Source organism: Scyliorhinus torazame, chromosome 21 (assembly GCF_047496885.1).
Source record: "Scyliorhinus torazame isolate Kashiwa2021f chromosome 21, sScyTor2.1, whole genome shotgun sequence".
NCBI lineage: Eukaryota > Metazoa > Chordata > Chondrichthyes > Carcharhiniformes > Scyliorhinidae > Scyliorhinus > Scyliorhinus torazame.
This window is the reverse complement of record NC_092727.1, coordinates 79,655,050-79,676,066: the sequence shown is the minus strand read 5'-3', so window position 1 is coordinate 79,676,066 and position 21,017 is coordinate 79,655,050. Positions and strand designations below refer to the sequence as shown.

Here is a 21,017-nt window from a genome sequence, read left to right as displayed (position 1 = left end):
ATCTTCTTCGCAGCCTTCAACACGTCATCGATGAAGATGAACATCTTGCCAAGGTCATCCCCACACCCCCACTACTTGCCTTCAAACAACCACGAAACCTCAAACAAACCATTGTTTGCAGCAAACTACCCAGCTTTCACAACAGTGACCACGACACCACACAACCCTGCCATGGCAATCTCTGCAAGACGTGCCAGATCATCGACATGGGTACCACCATTACACGTGAGAACACCACCCACCAGGTACACGGTACATACTCGTGCGACTCGGCCAACGTTGTCTACCTCATACGCTGCAGGAAAGCATGTCCCGAAGCGTGTACATTGGCGAGACCATGCCGATGCTGCGACAACGGATGAACGGACATCGCACGACAATCGCCAGGCAGGAATGTTCCCTTCCAGTCAGGGAACACTTCAGCAGTCAAGGGCATTTAGCCTCTGATCTCCGGGTAAGCGTTCTCCAAGGCGGCCTTCAGGACGCGTGACAATGCAAAATCGCCAAGCAGAAACTTATAGCCAAGTTCCGCACACATGAGTATGGCCTCAACCGGGACCTTGGATTCATGTCGTATCACATTCACCCCCCACCATCTGGCCTGGGCTTGCAAAATCCTACCAACTGTCCTGCTTTGAGAGAATTCACACCTCTTTAATCTGGGGTTACCCCTATCTCTGGATCTGTAAAGGCTTAATTACCTGCAAAGACTCGCATTCAAAGCATTGTCTTGCATCTTTGACTTTGTCTATATACATGTTTCTGGAACCTACCTCATCATTGACCTGAGGAAGGAGCAGCACTCCGAAAGCTAGTGATTTGAAACAAACCTGTTGGACTTTAACCTGGTGTTGTAAGACTTCTCACTGTGCTCACCCCAGTCCAACGCTGGCATCTCCACATCATATTCAGGAAAGAGCATACAAATACCACCAGGGCATTGACTTTAGGCCTGTCAACCCCCCAAGATTGGCCTGGACAATCTCCAGGACACTGCTGTGTGTGACCCTGGAGAAAAATCAACAGGGCATGAAAGAAGATTGTTTTTTTTTCAACATTCCCTTTTACCAGATGTAAAAATATTGAAAATAGGGGGAGAAAAGGTTGTTTGGCGGACATCCAATTGGAAAATGAGTCTTTTTGTTTCCCAATTGGCACGGGCAATCCATGCATCATAAGGATGGGTGTGCTGGCTAACTAACGGCTGGAGAGTGGGGGAAAGTCATGTGATGAAACTTAACACACGTAATCACAGTTGGCATTCCCTAATCGACTATCGTGGTTCTATGGAGCCAAGGGTGGGGAAAGGTTCCGAGCCTCCAGTGATTGGTCTGCACCTTTATTCCCATCGGTAAAGCAGATAGTCTGATCAAACGGTCATAATGCTTTGGCATAATGCAGGTCCATCTGTCTCAGGTAATGGAATACTAAATCTGACAAAGAGAGAGGTGGGGGCGGGGGGGGGGGGGGGGGGGGGGGCAGGGCAGGGCAGGAGCTACTCCACGTTGTCTGGGTGATGTTAGGTTGGCTCAATATGCTTATGCTATCCAGGTTAGGTGATGGTATGGCACCCACACCTCTCCCTTCCCCTTTGTAAATTGTATTACCTGCAGGAGTGGCTGGGTTGTGCGCTGGTCTTGCCGTTGAGGAAGTGAACCAAAGTAGTTTTTAGAGAGGGCTTTACTTCTGAGCAGGAGTTTCATAGATTATCATTGAATTTACAGTGCAGAAGGAGGCCATTCGGCCCATCGAGCCTGCACCGGCTCTTGGAAAGAGCACCCTACCCAAGGTCAACACCTCTACCCTATCCCCATAATCCAGTAACCCCACCCAACACTAAGGGCAATTTTGGACACTAAGGGCAATTTATCATGGCCAATCCACCTAACCTGCACATCTTTGGACTGTGGGAGGAAACCGGAGCACCTGGAGGAAACCCACGCAGTCACGGGGAGAAAGTACAAACTCCACACAGACAGTGACCCAAGCTGGAATCGAACCTGGGACCCTGGAGCTGTGAAGCAATTGTGCTATCCACAATGCTACCGTGCTGCCCGACTGGCAATCAACAGGTCAAATAAGCTTATGATCCCTCTAAAGCAAAGGATGACACGACTTCAGTGCTTCAGAGACCATGCGTGAGTGAGTAGGGAGATAGAGAAAAGGCAGTATAAATGTCTGGAGCATGGGGGGAATGTAGAGACTTGTCAACTCTCTATCCTCAGGGTGAGCGAAAAGAGAAAAATGCAGAAAATGCAGAAAAATGCAAGAGCTCAGTTCGTCATTCCTCGCTTCAAATGTCTGCCAATTGCCAAGACAACACTGCTCCTGTGTATTTCAGTTAAATATAGAATCCATGAACATGGTCGATGTCAAAGGACCGTCCAAGCTGCAAAATCACATTTATTGCATTGTCATTTTGCACAGATGATTTTTTGCGCTCAGGTGGAATGTGAAAAACGGTGTTTTACGATGTTATGCTTGAGAGATCTGCTCAGAACAGGCAGTTTGGCTCTCAAGGTTAGAGGGCAATAAGGCCAGATCGCAGCGATTAGGTAACACTAAGCTGCAGGATGCGGTTTTCTGCTACTCCCCATGTCAGACGTCATGGCGGGCAGGAGCGGAAAACACCGGGAGAGGAGAAAGATCGGTTTTCCAACGTCGTAAAATCAGTTTTTAGTGGTGTCGTAAAGACTCCAATGGCAAGCTACATTTCCTGTCATCCAATATTGGGAATGTATTTAGCTTATCTTTGAATATCATTAACAGTATATGAGCATTGTGCACCTGGCGAGCTGCACTTTTCTCAGACATTGGGGGTGCATTGGTCAATCGTTCCCAGCATCGAGGATTCTTTGGAAGACTCAGCTGACAACAGCACTTCACTCTTGAGGGAGGGGATGCCTGGGTCCTGGGGCGAGGCAGCTGTGAGGTCACGGCGTGATGGACAAATCAGAGGCTACCGACAGCATTCCAGTGTGTTTCCCGGAGATGAATAATTAAATCATAGAATAGAATCTCTGCAGTGCAGAAAGAGGCCATTCAGCCCATCAAGTCTGCACCAGCCCTTGGAAAGAGCACCCTACCCAAGCCCAAGTCCCCACCTATCCTCGGAACCTAGTAACCCTATATAACCTTTTGGACACTAAGGAGCAATTTAGCATGGCCAATCCACTGAACTGCACATCTTTGGACTGTGGGAGGAAACCAGAGCACCCGGACGAAACCCACGCAGACACGGGGAGCAAGTGCAAACTCCACACAGTCATCCGAGGCGGGAATTGAACCTGGGTCCCTGAAGCTATGAGGCAGCAGTGCTAACCACTGTGCCACCGTGTCACCCTTCAGTTAATCATTTCTGCAGTAGATGATGATTTGTTATGTTGTAGGTGTAACATAAGCGGCTTGTTTGTGGTGCACTTGACAAAGGAAGGTTCAGACGTGGAGATAACTTCAACACGTTTATTAAACTATTTACACTCCTATTACTCAGGTTCGACACTACTGCTAATCCTACTATAGCTACCCAGACTGACTAACCAGTTGCTGCAATCCACGTGGTGGGTGTAATATTGAATCAACCCTGTGTCTCTACTCACTGACTGTCTCCACTGGAAAGAGGCAGATCACGTGTGTGGTGTCTTTTATATATGGATTGGTGTAATGCCCCCCTGTGGTCGTGTCACCTCCTTGTGTATCGTGAATGTCCATTGGTCGTCTCCTATCTAACTGATCTATTGGCTGAGTGTGTGTGATGTTTCTGGTTCTCCCTCTAGTGTCTAGCTAGCCTAAATGCATTTACATTGATGCACATCACCACAGATGATACAGCGTGAAGAACTGCTTTTACGAAACCCACCGTGTGTCACTCCCACCGCAGCACCTATTGCGCAAATTGGAAAATCCCGCCATTAATCTCTTTTTAAAACTCTGTGGGCTGGTAATGTGCCCAGTTATTTTGTTTCAGCAATCTACAAAACATCAGTGAAGCTGGGAAATTTAAATATAAGTAACGTTGAATTCCTTTCTCCCTTGTTTTTATTCAGCTTCCCCTTAACTGCATCTATGAGTCGCCTCAACCTCTCCAGACTCTGGACAAAGGGGTTTCTCTGGAGTTTCTTGGATTTGTTGGTCGCTATCTTACATTTATAGTCCCTAGTTTTGGTCTGCCCCACAAGAGAAGGCATCTTCTTCCTAACAAATCCTTGCTAAATTTTACAACTTCTAGGTAACCTTTCATCCTTCTCTTTTCTAGAGAAAAGGGTCCCAGTCTCTCCCCTAATAGTTGTAATCCCTCAATCTGGCGTAAATCTGGTCATTTTCTTTACACTTTCTCCAGCACCTGTATCCTTTTTACAATATGGAGACCAGGAGCACGATTTAACTAAACGGGAGCAAAGTCCCATAGCGAGCATGTTTAGCCGCGTGTTTCCCGGCGCTGCAATGACAAGAAACACAAAGCTGTAAGACGGCACTTGCGTTAGATAGGGGGTCTCAGACTCCGATCCCTTGGGAGACCCCAATGAGTGCCGTACCGTATTTGTTCCTGTAACTATTCCCTCTCCTTATCTTCCCTCGGACTCTCTATAATCAAGGCTGAAGCTATAACCTTCACTCCTGCCAAATCATTCCCCAGAAGCAAGTCTATCCATCCACCGGGAATTTCTTTTTCTAAAAATATTTTTATTCGAGGTATTTTAAGTTATATACAGGAAAAGAGAAAAACAGCACCAGTAAATATTCTTCACAAACCCACTCCAGATACCCAAACCCCTCCATCCCAGCCCACTCCCTCTGCCCCATTTTCTAACTATAGTAACAAAAGAAAGAACCCCCCCCCCAAATGAGCCCCCCACAACCCCCGCGACATTCCCACTGCCATTTACCACTTTTTAAAGAAGTCGATGAACAATCTCTATCTCAAGAAGAATCTCTCACCTGTGCCTCTAATAACAAACTTTATCTTGTCCAGGTGCAGGAACTCCGGAAGGTTGTTCACTCACAGGCTCGGAGCCACCTTCACCAACAAAACCTTTGACATTGTTCCTGCAAAGGCCTCCCATAACTCCTCCAACTTCAGGCATGCCCAAAACATGTGGACATGATTCGCCGGTCCCCTTGCACAGTGCCCTAATCAATCCTCTGCTCCTGGAAAAAATCGACTCATCCTTGACACCGTCATGTGCACCCTATGCATCTATGCACCACTTTGAACTGGATAAGACTCAGTCTCACACATGAGGAGGATGAGTTTACCCTTCGTAGGGCCTCACACCACAGGCTGGCTTCTAAGCACCTCATACCGACCTCTCCACTACTGCCCACTTTCTGACCTTCTCAATGTTCGCTGCCTAGTAGTAATTCAACAGGCTTGACAGCGCTCAACCCCTCTCCGTGTATCTCTTTCCAAAAACGCCCTCTTAATCCAGGGTTCCAATTCCAGTTTCCTCCTATCCTTTAACTTTGGACTTGCTGGAAACTTCTCTTCATGTCTTTAGATTCCTTAACTAGCCGTTCCAGAGCTTGAGCCTAGGTAACTGAAGGCACAGCCACCTTTGGTAGAATGACCGACAATGTTCATGAGAATTAAAGAAGCATAGATATTTTGGTGGACTGTGGGGTGGGAGGAGATTACAGAGATAGGGAGGGTCAGACCATGGAGGATTTGAAAACAACGATGAGAATGTTAAAGTCAAGGCGTTGCTTGACCAGGAGCTAGGTCAACGAACACAGGGAAGAGTTTCAGATAACATCAATCTTACACAGGGTATGTAACACATTAAACCAAATGGAATGCATAGAACTTCCAACACAGTGATCCTTTATTCCACTGACTTCAAACCTGTAAGTACATTCATGAAAAAGCTGAACTTAAAGAAATTAACTTTTTACAATGGATGACTGTTATTTGACACCCAGGACAGACAAGAACAAACTGTTGAGAACTCAACTCCTGGTTTAGAATCAGCCAGGTCGTAGAATTAGTTGGAGAGCACTGGGAACTGCAACCAGCAGAAGTTTTGTTTTAAGGGGCAATTTAGCGTGGTCAATCCACCTAACCTGCACATCTTTGGGTTGTGGGAGTGAAACCCACGCAGATACGGGGAGACTGTGCAAACTCCACACAGTGACCCTGAGCCGGAATCGAACCCGGGTTTTCAGCGCCACAGGCAACAGTACGAACCACTGCGCCACCATGCCGCCCACAGCCAGCAGAAGTGATCGTTAGTAATCGCAGCAAAGAAACGAGGTTGGGAGCCGGGGCAATCAAGGGATCTCTTGCTAATGCCCTCGACCACATGAACTAAATTACATTGCCATCCAGGCTGCAAAGAGTATTTTCCTCAACTCAGAGTTTCTCAGACTCGGGGGGGGGGGGGGGGGGGGGCGCGGATGCGCAAGGGATCAGTGCTGTCCAGGCAGTCCACCTTGTTATCAAGCAGCTTTGTCACAGCTACACCTCCCCTCACCGGTTCTTCAGATGTCTCACCGACAGATCTTTTGGGCTGCTCCAGTCGTGCCCCTTGCTTTCAAATCTTGTTTCAGGTTTACGAATGCAATAGACTAAGTTGATCCAGGAAACTTGGTGAACTTCAAGATGGAATACAGTGGTGAAAATTAAAAATGAAGAAGTTGAGAGTAAGAAAGGGAGTGAGGAAAAACGTCTTTCATTAAGGGTAGTAGAAAGAAATGACCAAGACAATACATTGGAGCGGGCAGTATAAATGGGCAAAAGGGGCAACAGAATGTTTCTGGATTTGAAAAATGTGAAGACAAATGGTAGGAAGCCAACAAGGTCGGATTAATATTCATCAAAAAGGGACCTGCTGAATGACTAAGAGAATATGAGGTTTAGATTCTTTTTTCTCTTCACCATTCCTAGGTGGCCATTTTTTTTTTCCCATGGTTACAGCAGTAGAGTATGTGTTTGATGAGAAGTTCCCCTCTATATCAACCAGCCTTGATGGCAAAATACCTATCCTGGGATTCCCCCCCCCCCCCCACCCCGCCCCACACACACACCCCAACCTCCACCACCACCAATCCCACTGGCAGCCGGAAAATCCTGCCCCTAGTTCTTCTTAACGACATTCATCGAACTCTCATGTTGTTTAGACCGACTCCATCTCAGATTTTCCTCTTTGGGCAGCATGGTAGCACAGTGGTTAGCACAGTTGTCTTTGGACAGCACCAGGTCTCAGGTTTGATTTCCATCTTGGGTCACTGTGTGGAGTCTGCACATTCTCCCTGTGTCTGCGTGGGTTTACTCCAGGTGCTGTGGTTTCCTCCCACAGTCCGAAGATGTGCAGGTTAGGTGGATTGGCCATGCTAATTTGCCCTTAGTATCCAAAAAGGTTAGGTGGGGTTACTGCATTACAGGGATCGGGTGAAGGTGTGGGCTTGGGGTAGGGTGGTCTTTCCAAGGGCCGGGACAGACTCAATGGGCCGAATGGCCTCCTTCTGCACTGTAAATTCTATGATTCTTGATATTTCAGGCCTTTATGTGTATGGTGGATTGTGGGTACTTTTATGCCTAAGATATGATCGAAATGAGGAATTTATATATGTTTATGCATTTTGTTGATAATTTCTTTTGTCTTTTCTCAGGTAATAATAAGTGTCAATTACGAGGAGCAGCAACATGTGCAGAGTGTCTGCAAATAGATCCATTGTGTGCCTGGTGTTCACAACAGGTAAGAGTTCTGAACTGCATCACCATCATCAACAGCCTGCGGGTTACCATTGACCAGTAACTGAACTGGACTAGCCATATACATACTGTGGCAACAAGAGCAGTCCAGAGTATTCTGCGGCAAGTAACTCACCTCCTAACTCCCAAACCCTGTGCACCATCTACATACGCATGTCAGGAGTGTGATGGAATACTCTCCATTTGTCTGTGCGGGTGCCACTCCAAAAACACTCAAGAAGCTTGATACCGTTCAGGACAAAGCAGCCCACCTGATCAGCACACCATCCATCGCCTTAAATGTTCACTCCCTCCATCACCGATGAACGGTGGCTGCAGTGTGCATCTACAAGATGCACTGCAGCAATTCACCAAGGCTCCTTCAAAATCAACTTCCAAACCCACGAGAAGGACAAAGGCAGCAGACACATGGGAGCACCACCACATGCAAGCTCCCCTCCATCCACACAGATGGGCAGCACAGTAGCACAAGTGGATAGCACTATGGCTTCACAGCGCCAGGTCCCAGGTTCGATTCCCCGCTGAGTCACTGTCTGTGCGGAGTCTGTGTGGGTTTCCTCCGTTCTCTCAGTGTCTGCGTGGGTTTCCTCCAGGTGCTCCGGTTTCCTCCAACAGTCCAAAGACATGCAGATTAGGTGGATTGGCCATGATAAATTGCCCTTAGTGTCTAAAAAGGTTAGGAGGGGTTATTGGGTTACGGGGATAGGGTGGAAGTGAGGGCTTAAGTGGGTCGGTGCAGACTCGATGGGCCAAATGGCCTCCTTCTGCACTGTATGTTCTATGTTCTATGTTCACACACCATCCTTCACTGGAAGGGAGAGATTTCCAAATCCTGGAACAGCACCATGGATCTATCTGCACCACATGGACAGAGGTTGTTCAAGAAGGTGGCTCACCACTCCTTTCTAATGGGCAATTAGGAATGGGTAACAAACATTAACCAGCCATCAATGCCCACATCCCATGAAAGAGTAAAAGAAATGTAAGTGATTCTGTCCGGAATTCTCCGGCCATTCACTGGCAGCGGAATTCTCTGGTCCTGCCGGCAGCGCACCCCTGCTTGCGGGTTTCCCAGCGGCGTGGGGTGCTTCAATGGAAAATCCCATTGACAAGCAGCAGGAGTAGAGAATCCCGCCGCCAGCGAATGATGCACCAAAGTTATCCGCCCTCGCTAGTAGCGGTAGCAGGGTGAACCCACGACGGAGAATCCCGGACACCATCATTAGTTTTTAAGTAGTCCGGTATTGTTTCATTCTTAATTGGTTTGGGTTGTCCACTGTCAGTGAAGAAACTAATAATCATTGTACCAGTAAAGGCACCTGATTAATTCATTGGCTGAATGTTCAAGTGAATAACTTCCCCTACATCCTGTAAATGTGAGCAAGCACTTGCATTTATTGGGTTGATCTTATCCTCGGGTGATGGGTGCTGACCCGTTGAATTCTTTCAAGTGAGCACTGAATTTGTTTCTGACTGGGGAAGTAATCGCCTCAGACAAAGACCGAAGTAGCTTGAAACATTGAACAGGACAGGGGTAGGGGAGGGGAGCCTCTCCTTAGCTATGATCATCTCAAAGAGGTTGGAGAGGAACTTTCCAGATTTTCTTTCCCACGGGGAACCTCAGGGCAAATTCAGAGCAGGGAACAGGAGTTGGAGAACTGGCGAGTGACTCTATAAGACAGAAGCTGCACAGGGTAAAAAGTGTGTAACACAGGAATTTGGTCGTGTTAAAAGGTATATATGTAAATGCAAGGAGCATCGTAAATAGGGCAGCACGGTAGCACAGTGGTTATCACTGTCGCTTCACAGCACCAGGGTCCCAAGTTCAATTCCCGGCTGGGTCACTGTCTGTGCGGAGTCTGCACGTTCTCCTCGTGTCTGCATAGGTTTCCTCCGGGTGCTCCGGTTTCCTCCCACTAGTCCCGAAAGACGTGCTGTGAGGTAATTTGTACATTCTGAATTCTCCCATTGTGTACCTAAATAGGCGCTGGAATCTGGCGACTAGGGGCTTTTCACAGTAACTTCATTGCAATGTAAATGTAAGCCTACTTGTGACAATAAAGATTATTATTATTATTTATTAAATAAAGCCAGTGAGCTGAGGGCACAGATAGACACGTGGCAGCATGAGATCATCGCTATAACGGAAACTTGGCTGAAGGAGGAGCAGATATTACATGGAGTTTTCCGGCACGATAGGGAGGGGAATAAAAAAGGTGGGGATGTAGCATAATTGTTTAAAGAATCAATTACAACTGTGAGGAGGGTTGATATACTAAATGAAGCATTAAATTAGGCCATATGGATTGAGCGCAAAGATAAATAAAGGGACAGCCACACTGCTAGGAGTGTACTATAGACCTCCAAATAGTGAAAGGGAGCAAATATGCAGACAGAATTTTGGGTGCAAAAACAATAGGGCAGTAATCATTGGGGACTTCAACTACCCTGATATCAATTGGGATAAGTGTGAAGGGCACAGAGGGTGAAAAATTCTTGAACTGCATTCAAGAGAACATTTTAATCCAACATGGCCCAATGAGACGTGACACAATTCTAGATTTAGTTGCAGGAAATGAAACTGGGCAAATGGGGGGCCATTTTGGAGACAGGGACTATAATGTAGTTAGATTTAGCATCATTATGGAAAAGGACAAAGATAGCACAGGGAAGACAGATTTTACAAAGCTGAGAGATGAGCAGGCAACAGTGGACTAGTTACAGTTACTACAGAAATCTATAATATATTTTTAGCACAGCTAACAATCTATCACAACCTCTCACTGTCCTTCATAACCTTTTCCCAGAATACCTAGAAATGCAGCCTTTTATAAGACTTCTCTGTGGTGCCAAGTAGTGTTGAGATACATGAACATCATCTTGTTAACCCTTTACACGCCTTACATTATACGTATCATTACAACTAGGAGGAAAAACTGTCAAAGCAGTGGGAGGCATTCAAAGGCACAATTTTGTGGGCACAGTGAAGACATGTCCCCACAAAGAAAAAGGGCAATACTGCCAAATCTAGAACACCCTGGTTACCCAGGTCCACACTGGCCAAGATAAAGCAGAAAAAGAAAACTTATAAGAGTATAAAAGGTACAGTGGTGAAGTAAAAATTAAAATTAGAAAAGTAAAGAGAGGGTACAATAAACATTGGCAGGTAAAATCAAAGAAAATCCAAACATGTTTTACCAATTAAGAGCAAGGAAAATGTCACCTATCAGAGATGTACATGATAACTTGTGGATTGATTCAGAAGATCTGGGCAGGATCTTCAATAGTTTTCACTAAGGATAGGATGATTTAGACATTCTAGTTAAAGAGGAGGAGTGTGAAATATTAGATACAAGAACCATAGTGAGAGAGGAAATACTAGAGAGACTGGCATCTTGAAGGTGGATAAATCGGCAGGGCCAGATGGATGTTGAAGGAAGCCATGGAGGAAATAGCAGGTGCTCTGAGGATCATTTTTCAATTCTCACTAGAAACAGGTGAAATCCCAGAAGATTGGAAATCTGCGAACGTTGTGCCATTATTTATAAAGGGTGCGGTAAATAGGTCAGAAAACTATAGACTGGTCAGTCTGACTTCAATGGTGGGCAAATTATTGGAAACAATCCTGAGCGACAGGGTAACTGTCACTTAGAAATCATGGATTGATCAGGGATAGTCGGCATTGTTTTGTTAGGGGAGATCGTATCTTGCTAAATAGAATCTTTGTGAGAAAGTAACAAGTCCAAAGATAGTCAGGTTAGGTGGATTGGCCATGATAAATTGCCTCTTGGTGTCCAGGGATGTGCAGGTTGGGTTACGGGGTGACGGGTATGGGGCAGGGTGGGTCAGGGCAGACTCAGGGGGCCCCAGAGGGGGCCAGGTCCTTGATGGAGACAGTCTCCTCACGCCCGTCGGGGTACGCTATGTACGCGTACTGTGGGTTGGCGTGGAGGAGACGGACTCTCTCCACCAGGGGCTCCTCCTTAGAGGTCCGCACGTGCTTGCGGAGCAGGACGTCTCCCGGGGACAGGAGCCAGGACGGAAGCGATGTCATGGATGCCGATCTCCTGGAGAAGAGAAACATCCGCTCATGAGGGATAGCATTCGTTGCAGTACACAAAAGGGACCAGATGGAGTGGAGTGCGGCAGGGAGGGCCTCCTGCCAACGGGAGACTGGTAGGCCTTTGGACTGGAGGGCTAGCAGCACGGCCTTCCAAACTGTCGCGTTCTCCCTCTCCACCTGTCCGTTCCCCCGGGGGTTGTAACTGGTCGTCCTGCTCGAGGCAACGCCCCTGGCGAGCAGGTACCGACGCAACTCCTCACTCATGAAGGAGGAGCCCCGGTCACTGTGAATGTAATTGGGATAACCGAACAGCATGAAGAGGTCGTGCAACGCTTTGATGACGGTGGCGGAGGTCGTGTCGGGGCTGGGAGTGGCAAAGGGGAACTGCGAGTACTCGTCGATGACATTGAGGAAGTACGTGTTACGGTTGTGGGTGGGGAGGGGCCCTTTGAAGTCAATGCTGAGACGTTCAAAGGGGCAGGTAGCCTTGATTAGGTGCGCCTTGTCTGGCTTGTAGAATTGCGGCTTGCACTCCGCACAGACTTGGCAGTCCCTAGTCATGGCCTTGACCTCCTCGACTGAGAAGGGCAGGTTGTGGCCCTTGGTGTAGTGGTAGAACCGCCTGACGCCCGGGTGACAGAGGTCATTATGTAGTGCCCGCAGTCGGTCATCCTGTGCGTTGGCACAAGTACTACGGGACAGGGCATCAGGAGGATCATTGAGCTTACCTGGCCGGTATAAGATACTATAATTGTAGGTGGAGAGTTCGATCCTCCACCGTAATATCTTATCATTTTTGACTTTACCTCGTTGTTTGTTGTCGAACATGAACGCAACTGATCGTTGGTCAGTAACGAGGGTAAATGGTTTTCCGGCCAGGTAGTGCCTCCAGTGCCGGACGGCTTCCACTATGGCCTGTGCCTCCTTCTCAACAGAGGAGTGGCGGATCTCGGGGTCTTGGCGTGTGCGGGAAAAGAAGGTGATGGGCCTGCCCGCCTGGTTGAGGGTGGCACCCAGGGCAAAGTCGGAGGCATCGCTCTCGACTTGGAATGGTGCAGACTCGTCTACCGCATGCATGGCGGCTTTGGCGATAGCGGTTTTTAGGAGGTGGAAGGCCTGGCAGGCCTCGGGCGGGAGGGAGAATGAGGGGTTCCTCCTCCGAGGAGGAGGGATCGGGCCTTGTCAGCGTACTCGGGCACCCACTGGGCATAGTAGGCAAAGAACCCGAGGCATCGCCTCAGTTCTTTGGGGCAGGTGGGAATGGGGAGTTCGAGAAGGGGGCGCAGACGGTCGGGATCGGGGCCGAGGACACCGTTCTCCACCACGTAGCTGAGTATGGCGAGGCGGGTGGTGCCGAAAACACATTTTGCCTCGTTGTACGTGAGATTGAGGCGTTTGGCAGTTTGGAGGAATTTAGTGAGGTTGACGTCATGGTCCTGCTGGTTGTGGTGATGTTGTCCAGATACGGGAAGGTAGCCCGCAGTCTGTTCTGGTCCACCATTCGGTCCATCTCCCGTTGGAAGACCGAGACTCCATTGGTGACGCAAAACGGTACCCTAAGAAAGTGGTAGAGGCGGCCATCCGCCTCGAAGGCCGTGAAGTTACGGTCCTCCGGGCGGATAGGGAGCTGGTGGTAGGCGGATTTCAAGTCTATGGTGGAGAACACCCGCTACTGTGCAATCCGGTTGACCATGTCAGATATGCGGGGGAGGGGATACGCATCAAGCAGCGTGTACCGGTTGATGGTCTGACTGTAGTCAATGACCATGCGGTGTTTCTCGCTAGACTTGGCTACCACCACTTGGGCTCGCCAGGGGCTGGTGCTGTGAGCAATGATCTTTTCCGAGAGAAGGCGCTTAATCTCCGCTCGAATGAATTGGCGGTCCCCGAAACTGTAACGCCGACTTTTAGTAGCCACGGGCTTGCAGTCGGGGGTGAGATTAGCAAACAGTGAAGATCCTGAGCGTGGAGAGACTACAGGTGGGACCCGGGGGGGGTTCAGGGAAGAACTGGGGGTTGGAGACCGTGAGGGCGGGGGGGGGGAGGGGGCCGTTAAAATGCAAGGTGAGGCTGCGCAGGTGGCATTGGAAGTCCAGGCCGAGGATCGCGGCGGCGCAGAGGTGAGGGAGGACCATGAATTTGAAATCCTGGAACACCGCGCCGTTCACTGAGAGGGTGACGACGCAGTAGCCCGAAACCTCGGCCGACTGGGAGTTGGAGGCCTGCGCGTGGGTAGTACCTTGAGGGAGCAGCGGCGCACGGTGTCCGGGTGGAGGAAGCTCTCCATGCTGCCGCTGTCGAAGAGGCAGGTAACAGTGAAACAATTTACCTGAACCTCCATGGTGGACCTGGCAAGCTGATGCGGTCGGTCCTGGTCAAGGACGATGGATGCGATGGTGGAGCTGTTGGAGAAGGGTGCCGGATCCGGGGAACGGCCTGCGGAAGAAGGTGGTGGCGCCCAGGCGTCGTAGGCTGCTGTTGGAGGCCAGGTTGCTGTCGTTGGCTGCATCTCAGTTGTTTGCAGCATTTCGGTCGAGTGCGCAGGTCCGAAAGTGATGATTGGCGGCGGGGCGGACCCGGAAGCGACGATCGGCGGCGGACCGGAAGTGACGTGCGGGGGACCGGACGTGAAGGAAGCCGGGCCGGGGATAATCAAAGATGGCGGCGCCCATGCATCGCACATGTCGAATAGCGAGCCGGGAACGGAAGATGGCGGCACCCAGGAGTAGCAGGCCGCGGTGTTGGACCCCGAGGCAGCGGTGGAGCGGCAGACGTTTGCAAAATGGCCTTTCTTGCCACAGGCTGAACAGGTAGCATCTCTAGCAGGGCAGCGTTTCCTGGGGTGTTTTGCCTGGCCACAAAAGTAACACTGGGGCTCAGGCATTATTTTTTCTGCTGGTGTGGCTGGGTGGGCCATGACTTGCAGGGTTTGTTGCTGGGCGGGCGGCAGGGAGGTAGCGGCCACGTAGGGAATGTGGGCAGACACATAGGAAGTTTGGGCAGGCGTGTAGGACGCATTATTGTCATAGGCTGCCAGTTGGGCCTCTGCCATAGTGACTGCCGTGTCCAGAGTCAGGGTAGTTTGTGCCAGCAGGAGTTGGCGAATTGGGACGGAAGCGATGCCGGCTACAAAGGCATCGAGCGCCAGGGCCTCAGTGTTCTGCTCAGCGGAGACTGCTGGCGCATTGCAGGTGAGCGCGAGGACACGGAGGTCCCGAACGAACACGGATAGGGGTTCACCCGGCTGCTGGTGCCGGGAGGCGAGGCGGTGGCGGGCATAAATTGAATTAACAGTTCGTGCATACCGGCTTTTGAGCTTCACGATGGCATCGGCGTAGGTCGTTGTTACCGTGATGAGGTCGAAAAGCCCGTAGTCGAGCCGTGAGCACAGGAGGTTGAGTCGGTCAGCGTCCGTTTTGACAAAGGTGGAGGATGCTTCCAGGTAGGCCTCGAAACACCGGAGCCAGCAGTTGAAAAGGTGATCCGCGCGTGGAGCGTGGGGGTCGAGCGAGAGCTTGTCGGGTTTCAGAGCCGCCTCCATTATAACTGTAGTGTATTAAATTGATGCACTAAGCGTCAAGAACCACAAAGACATGTGAGACTTTAACCAAGGCTTTAATACACTACATAGGAAGCTTACCCGACACGGACGACCCCAGACAAAATGAGTCCGGTCTCAGAAGCTGGGTCTTATATTTAACTCCTGGGGGAGTGGCCAAGGCGTAGCTCTCCGTGGCCAGGTCAGGTTACATACAGGTGACCAAACCTCTACAGAGCTACAGTACAATACACAGTACAATACACAGGATTACAGGGCCACGTTACACACAACTATTATATAACTATGTACAATGCTAGGGAAGTACAGTGGTGTATCAGCACAGTCCCACATAGCAGACTGCTGAGGAAAGTGAGATCTCATGGGATACAAGGGAAGGAGGCAGATTGCATCCAAAATGGACTCATAGACATAGAAAATACAGCACAGAACAGGCCCTTCGGCCCACGATGTTGTGCCGAACCTTTGTCCTAGATTAATCATAGATTATCATTGAATTTACAGTGCAGAAGGAGGCCATTCGGCCCTTTGAGTCTGCACCAGCTCTTGGAAAGAGCACCATACCCAAACTCAACACCTCCACCCAACACCAAGGGCAATTTGGACATTAAGGGCAATTTATCATTGGCCAATTCACCTAACCCGCACATCTTTGGACTGTGGGAGGAAACCGGAGCACCCGGAGGAAACCCACGCAGACACGGGGAGGATGTGCAGACTCCGCACAGACAATGACCCAAGCCGGAATCGAACCTGGGACCATGGAGCTGTGAAGCAATTGCGCTATCCACAATGCTACCGTGCTGCCCTTAAGAACAAATAAATCTACACTATATCATGTTACCGTCATCCATGTACCTATCCAATAGCTGCTTGAAGGTCCCTAATGTTTCCGACTCAACTACTTCCACAGGCAGTGCATTCCATGCCCCCACTACTCTCTAGGTAAAGAACCTACCTCTGATATCCCTCCTATATCTTCCACCTTTCACCTTAAATTTATGTCCCCTTGTAATGGTGTGTTCCACCCGGGGAAAAAGTCTCTGACTGTCTACTCTATCTATTTCCCTGATCATCTTATAAACCTCTATCAAGTCGCCCCTCATCCTTCTCCGCTCTAATGAGAAAAGGCCTAGCACCCTCAAACGTTCCTCGTAAGACCTACTCTCCATTCCAGGCAACATCCTGGTAAATCTTCTTTGCACCTATTCCAGAGCTTCCACATCCTTCCTAAAATGAGGCGACCAGAACTGTACACAGTACTCCAAATGTGGTCTTACCAAAGTTTTGTACAGCTGCATCATCACCTCACGGCTCTTAAATTCAATCCCTCTGTTAATGAACGCGAGCACACCATAGGCCTTCTTCACAGCTCTATCCACTTGAGTGGCAACTTTCAAAGATGTATGAACATAGACCCCAAGATCTCTCTGCTCCTCCACATTGCCAAGAACTCTACCGTTAACCCTATATTCCGCATTCATATTTGTCCTTCCAAAATGGACAACCTCACACTTTTCAGGGTTAAACTCCATCTGCCACTTCTCAGCCCAGCTCTGCATCATATCTATGTCTCTTTGCAGCCTACAACAGCGCTCCTTACTATCCACAACTCCACCAATCTTCGTATCATCTGCAAATTTACTGACCCACCCTTCAACTCCCTCATCCAAGTCATTAATGAAAATCACAAACAGCAGAGGACCCAGAACTGATCCCTGCGGTACGCCACTGGTAACTGGGATCCAGGCTGAATATTTGCCATCCACCACCACTCTCTGACTTCAATCGGTTAGCCAGTTCGTTATCCAACTGGCCAAATTTCCCACTATCCCATGCCTCCTTACTTTCTGCATAAGCCTACCATGGGGAACTTTATCAAATGCCTTACTAAAATCCATGTACACTACATCCACTGCTTTACCTTCATCCACATGCTTGGTCACCTCCTCAAAGAATTCAATAAGATTTGTAAGGCAAGACCTATCCCTCACAAATCCGTGCTGACTATCCCTAATCAAGCAGTGTCTTTCCAGATGCTCAGAAATCCTATCCTTCAGTACCCTTTCCATTACTTTGCCTACCACCGAAGTAAGACTAACTGGCCTGTAATTCCCAGGGTTATCCCTAGTTCCTTTTTTGAACAGGGGCACGACATTCGCCACTCTCCAATCCCCTGGTACCACCCCTGTTGACAGTGAGGACGAAAAGATCATTGCCAACGGCTCTGCAATTTAATCTCTTGCTTCCCATAGAATCCTTGGATATATCCCGTCAGGCCCGGGGGACTTGTCTATCCTCAAGTTTTTCAAAATGCCCAACACATCTTCCTTCCTGACAAGTATTTCCTCGAGCTTACCAATCTGTTTCACACTGTCCTCTCCAACAATATCGCCCCTCTCATTTGTAAATACAGAAGAAAAATACTCATTCAAGACCTCTCCTATCTCTTCAGACTCAATACACAATCTCCCGCTACTGTCCTTGATCGGACCTACCCTCGCTCTAGTCATTCTCATATTTCTCACATATGTGTAAAAGGCCTTGGGGTTTTCCTTGATCCTACCCGCCAAAGATTGTTCATGCCCTCTCTTAGCTCTCCTAATCCCTTTCTTCAGTTCCCTCCTGGCTATCTTGTATCCCTCCAATGCCCTGTCTGAACCTTGTTTCCTCAGCCTTACATAAGTCACCTTTTTCCTCTTAACAAGACATCCAACCTCTCTTGTCAACCATGGTTCCCTCACTCGACCATCTCTTCCCTGCCTGACAGGGACATACATATCAAGGACACGTAGCACCTGTTCCTTGAACAAGTTCCACATTTCACTTGTGTCCTTCCCTGCCAGCCTATGTTCCCAACTTATGCACTTCAATTCTTGTCTGACAACATCGTATTTACCCTTCCCCCAATTGTAAACCTTGCCCTGTTGCACGTACCTATCCCTCTCCATTACTAAAGTGAAAGTCACAGAATTGTGGTCACGATCTCCAAAATGCTCCCCCACTAACAAATCTATCACTTGCCCTGGTTCATTACCCAGTACCAAATCCAATATTGCCCCTCCTCTGGTCGGACAATCTACATACTGTGTTAGAAAAGCTTCCTGGACACACTGCACAAACACCACCCCATCCAAACTATTTGATCTAAAGAGTTTCCACTCAATATTTGGGAAGTTAAAGTCGCCCATGACTACTGCCCTATGACTTCTGCACCTTTCCAAAATCTGTTTCCCAATCTGTTTCTCCACATCTCTGTTACTATTGGGGGGCCTATAGAAAACTCCTAACAAGGTGACTGCTCCTTTCCTGTTTCTGACTTCAACCCATACTACCTCAATAGGGTGATACTCCTCGAACTGCCTTTCTGCAGCTGTTATACTATCTCTAATTAATAATGCCACCCCCCCCACCTCTTTTACCACCCTCCCTAATCTTATTGAAACATCTATAACCAGGGACCTCCAACAACCATTTCTGCCCCTCTTCTATCCAAGTTTCCGTGATGGCCACCACATCGTAGTCCCAAGTACCGATCCATGCCTTAAGTTCACCCACCTTATTCCTGATGCTTCTTGCGTTGAAGTATACACACTTTTTGCCTCATTACATGCTTGGCGTCCTGAATATCGGCTACCTTAGTTGCTGGACTACAAATCCGGTTCCCATTCCCCTGCCAAATTAGTTTAAACCCTCCCGAAGAGTACTAGCAAACCTCCCTCCCAGGATATTGGTGCCCCTCTGGTTCAGATGCAACCCGTCCTGCTTGTACAGGTCCCACCTTCCCCAGAATGCGCTCCAATTATCCAAATACCTGAAGCCCTCCCTCCTACACCATTCCTGCAGCCACGTGTTCAACTGCACTCTCTCCCTATTCCTAGCCTCGCTATCACGTGGCACCGGCAACAAACCAGAGATGACAACTCTGTCTGTCCTGGCTTTCAACTTCCAGCCTAACTCCCTAAACCTGTTTATTACCTCCACACCCCTTTTCCTACCTATGTCGTTGGTACCAATGTGCACCACGACTTCTGGCTGCTCACCCTCCCCTTAAGGATCCTGAAGACACGATCCGAGACATCCCTGGCCCTGGCACCCGGGAGGCAACATACCTTCCGGGAGTCTCGCTCGCAACCACAAAATCTCCTATCTATTCCCCTAACCATTGAATCTCCTACAACTATTGCTTTTCTATTCTCCCCCCTTCCCTTCTGAGCCCCAGAGCCAGACTCCGTGCCAGAGACCTGACCGCTAGGGCCTTCCCCCGGTAGGTCATCCTCCCCAACAGCATCCAAAACGGTATACTTGTTTTGAAGGGGAACGGCCACGAGGGATCCCTGCACTGTCTGCCTGTTTGTTTTTTTCCCCCTGACTGTAACCCAGCTATTCTTGTCCTGTACCTTGGGTGTGGTTACCTCCCTGTAACTCTTCTCAATCACCCCCTCTGCCTCCCGGATGATCCGAAGTTCATCCAGCTTCAGCTCCAGTTCCCTAACACGGTCTTTGAGGAGCTGAAGTTGGGTGCACTTCCCGCAGGTATAGTCAGTGGGGACACCGGTGGTATCCCTCACCACCCACATCCTACAGGAGGAGCATGTAACTGGCCTAGCCTCCATCCCCTCTTACCTTAAAGAATATAGCTGCTGTGTGGACTAACTAGATCTCCGTCCTCCGACTCTGCTCCCAATCAGCTACACTTCCTGTAAACTCCTGGCTCTCTTCGCACTCTTTGCGGAAATGTCAGAAACAAAATGAAAGGAGCACCTTACTCCCTCCTCACCTAACTCCCTCGGTCACCAAACTCTCACTATCGCACTCAAAAAGCACCAAATTCAGCACTCAGTGAAAAAAAAAAGTGACTCAGTGACAGGAAACAAAGGGTAATGTTCGCTGGATCTTTTTGCCTATGAAAAACAGTTTCCAATGGTGTTCCACAGGGCTCAGTGTTGGGGCCCTTGCTGTTTATTGTATATATTAATGATTTTGACTTAAATGTGGGAGGTATGATTGTGAAATTTGATGACACAAAATCTTCTGTGCAGTCGATAGTCAGGAGGATAGTTGTCAACTCCAGAATGATATCCAGAAAAGTTATGCAGCTGTCAAGGGTGTAGCGCACAAAGACTCCGAGAGACGAATAGAGTGAAGTCGATGAGGCTTGATTAAGCGTGACTGTTCCCCCGCAGTTCAGTAGCAGACTGGCCTGCGGGGGAGGACTCCTGGTTCTTATACTCCGCCTTCAGGGCGGAGCTAGAGGTCAACAGCCAACCAGGACCCGGGATCTGTCAGCCAATGACATCACGGCTTCACAGTCCCACATGACCACTAATGCATACTACCACATTCACCCCTTGTTAAAAATGAACCCGGCGGGGTGATGCTTCGCATGGTGGTAAGGGTTTACACGGCTGGTCCTGGGAGGAAAACGTTCGCATGTCATTACAGTATGTACAAGGGTTTTTTTTTGTTTCGAACTATTTACAGTAATCGTCAGGAGTAAAAGACAAAATGTTCTTGTTAAAAGTCCACATATTGTAGCGTTAGATCGACGCCACGAGTCGGGCGGGCGGTCTGGTCGTCCATGTCGATCGCCTCGGCCCCGGTGGTGGTGCTTGTTCCGGTGTTGTCGTCTCCGGGAGCCTTACGGTTTCAGCTTCGGCTTCATTACTGGTCGGGCCTGGGAG

General features: G+C 49.0%; 1 protein-coding gene across 1 annotated transcript in view; it reads left to right on the top strand.

Annotated features, from left to right (window-relative positions):
• LOC140398366 (integrin beta-3-like) overlaps positions 1 to 21,017 on the top strand; it is a 229,271-nt gene that overhangs the window by 12,837 nt on the left and 195,417 nt on the right. Inside the window, exon 2 of the mRNA XM_072486981.1 lies at positions 7,609 to 7,694. Within this exon, the coding sequence (XP_072343082.1) occupies positions 7,609 to 7,694 (86 nt within the window). The remainder of the gene's footprint in view (positions 1 to 7,608; positions 7,695 to 21,017) is intronic.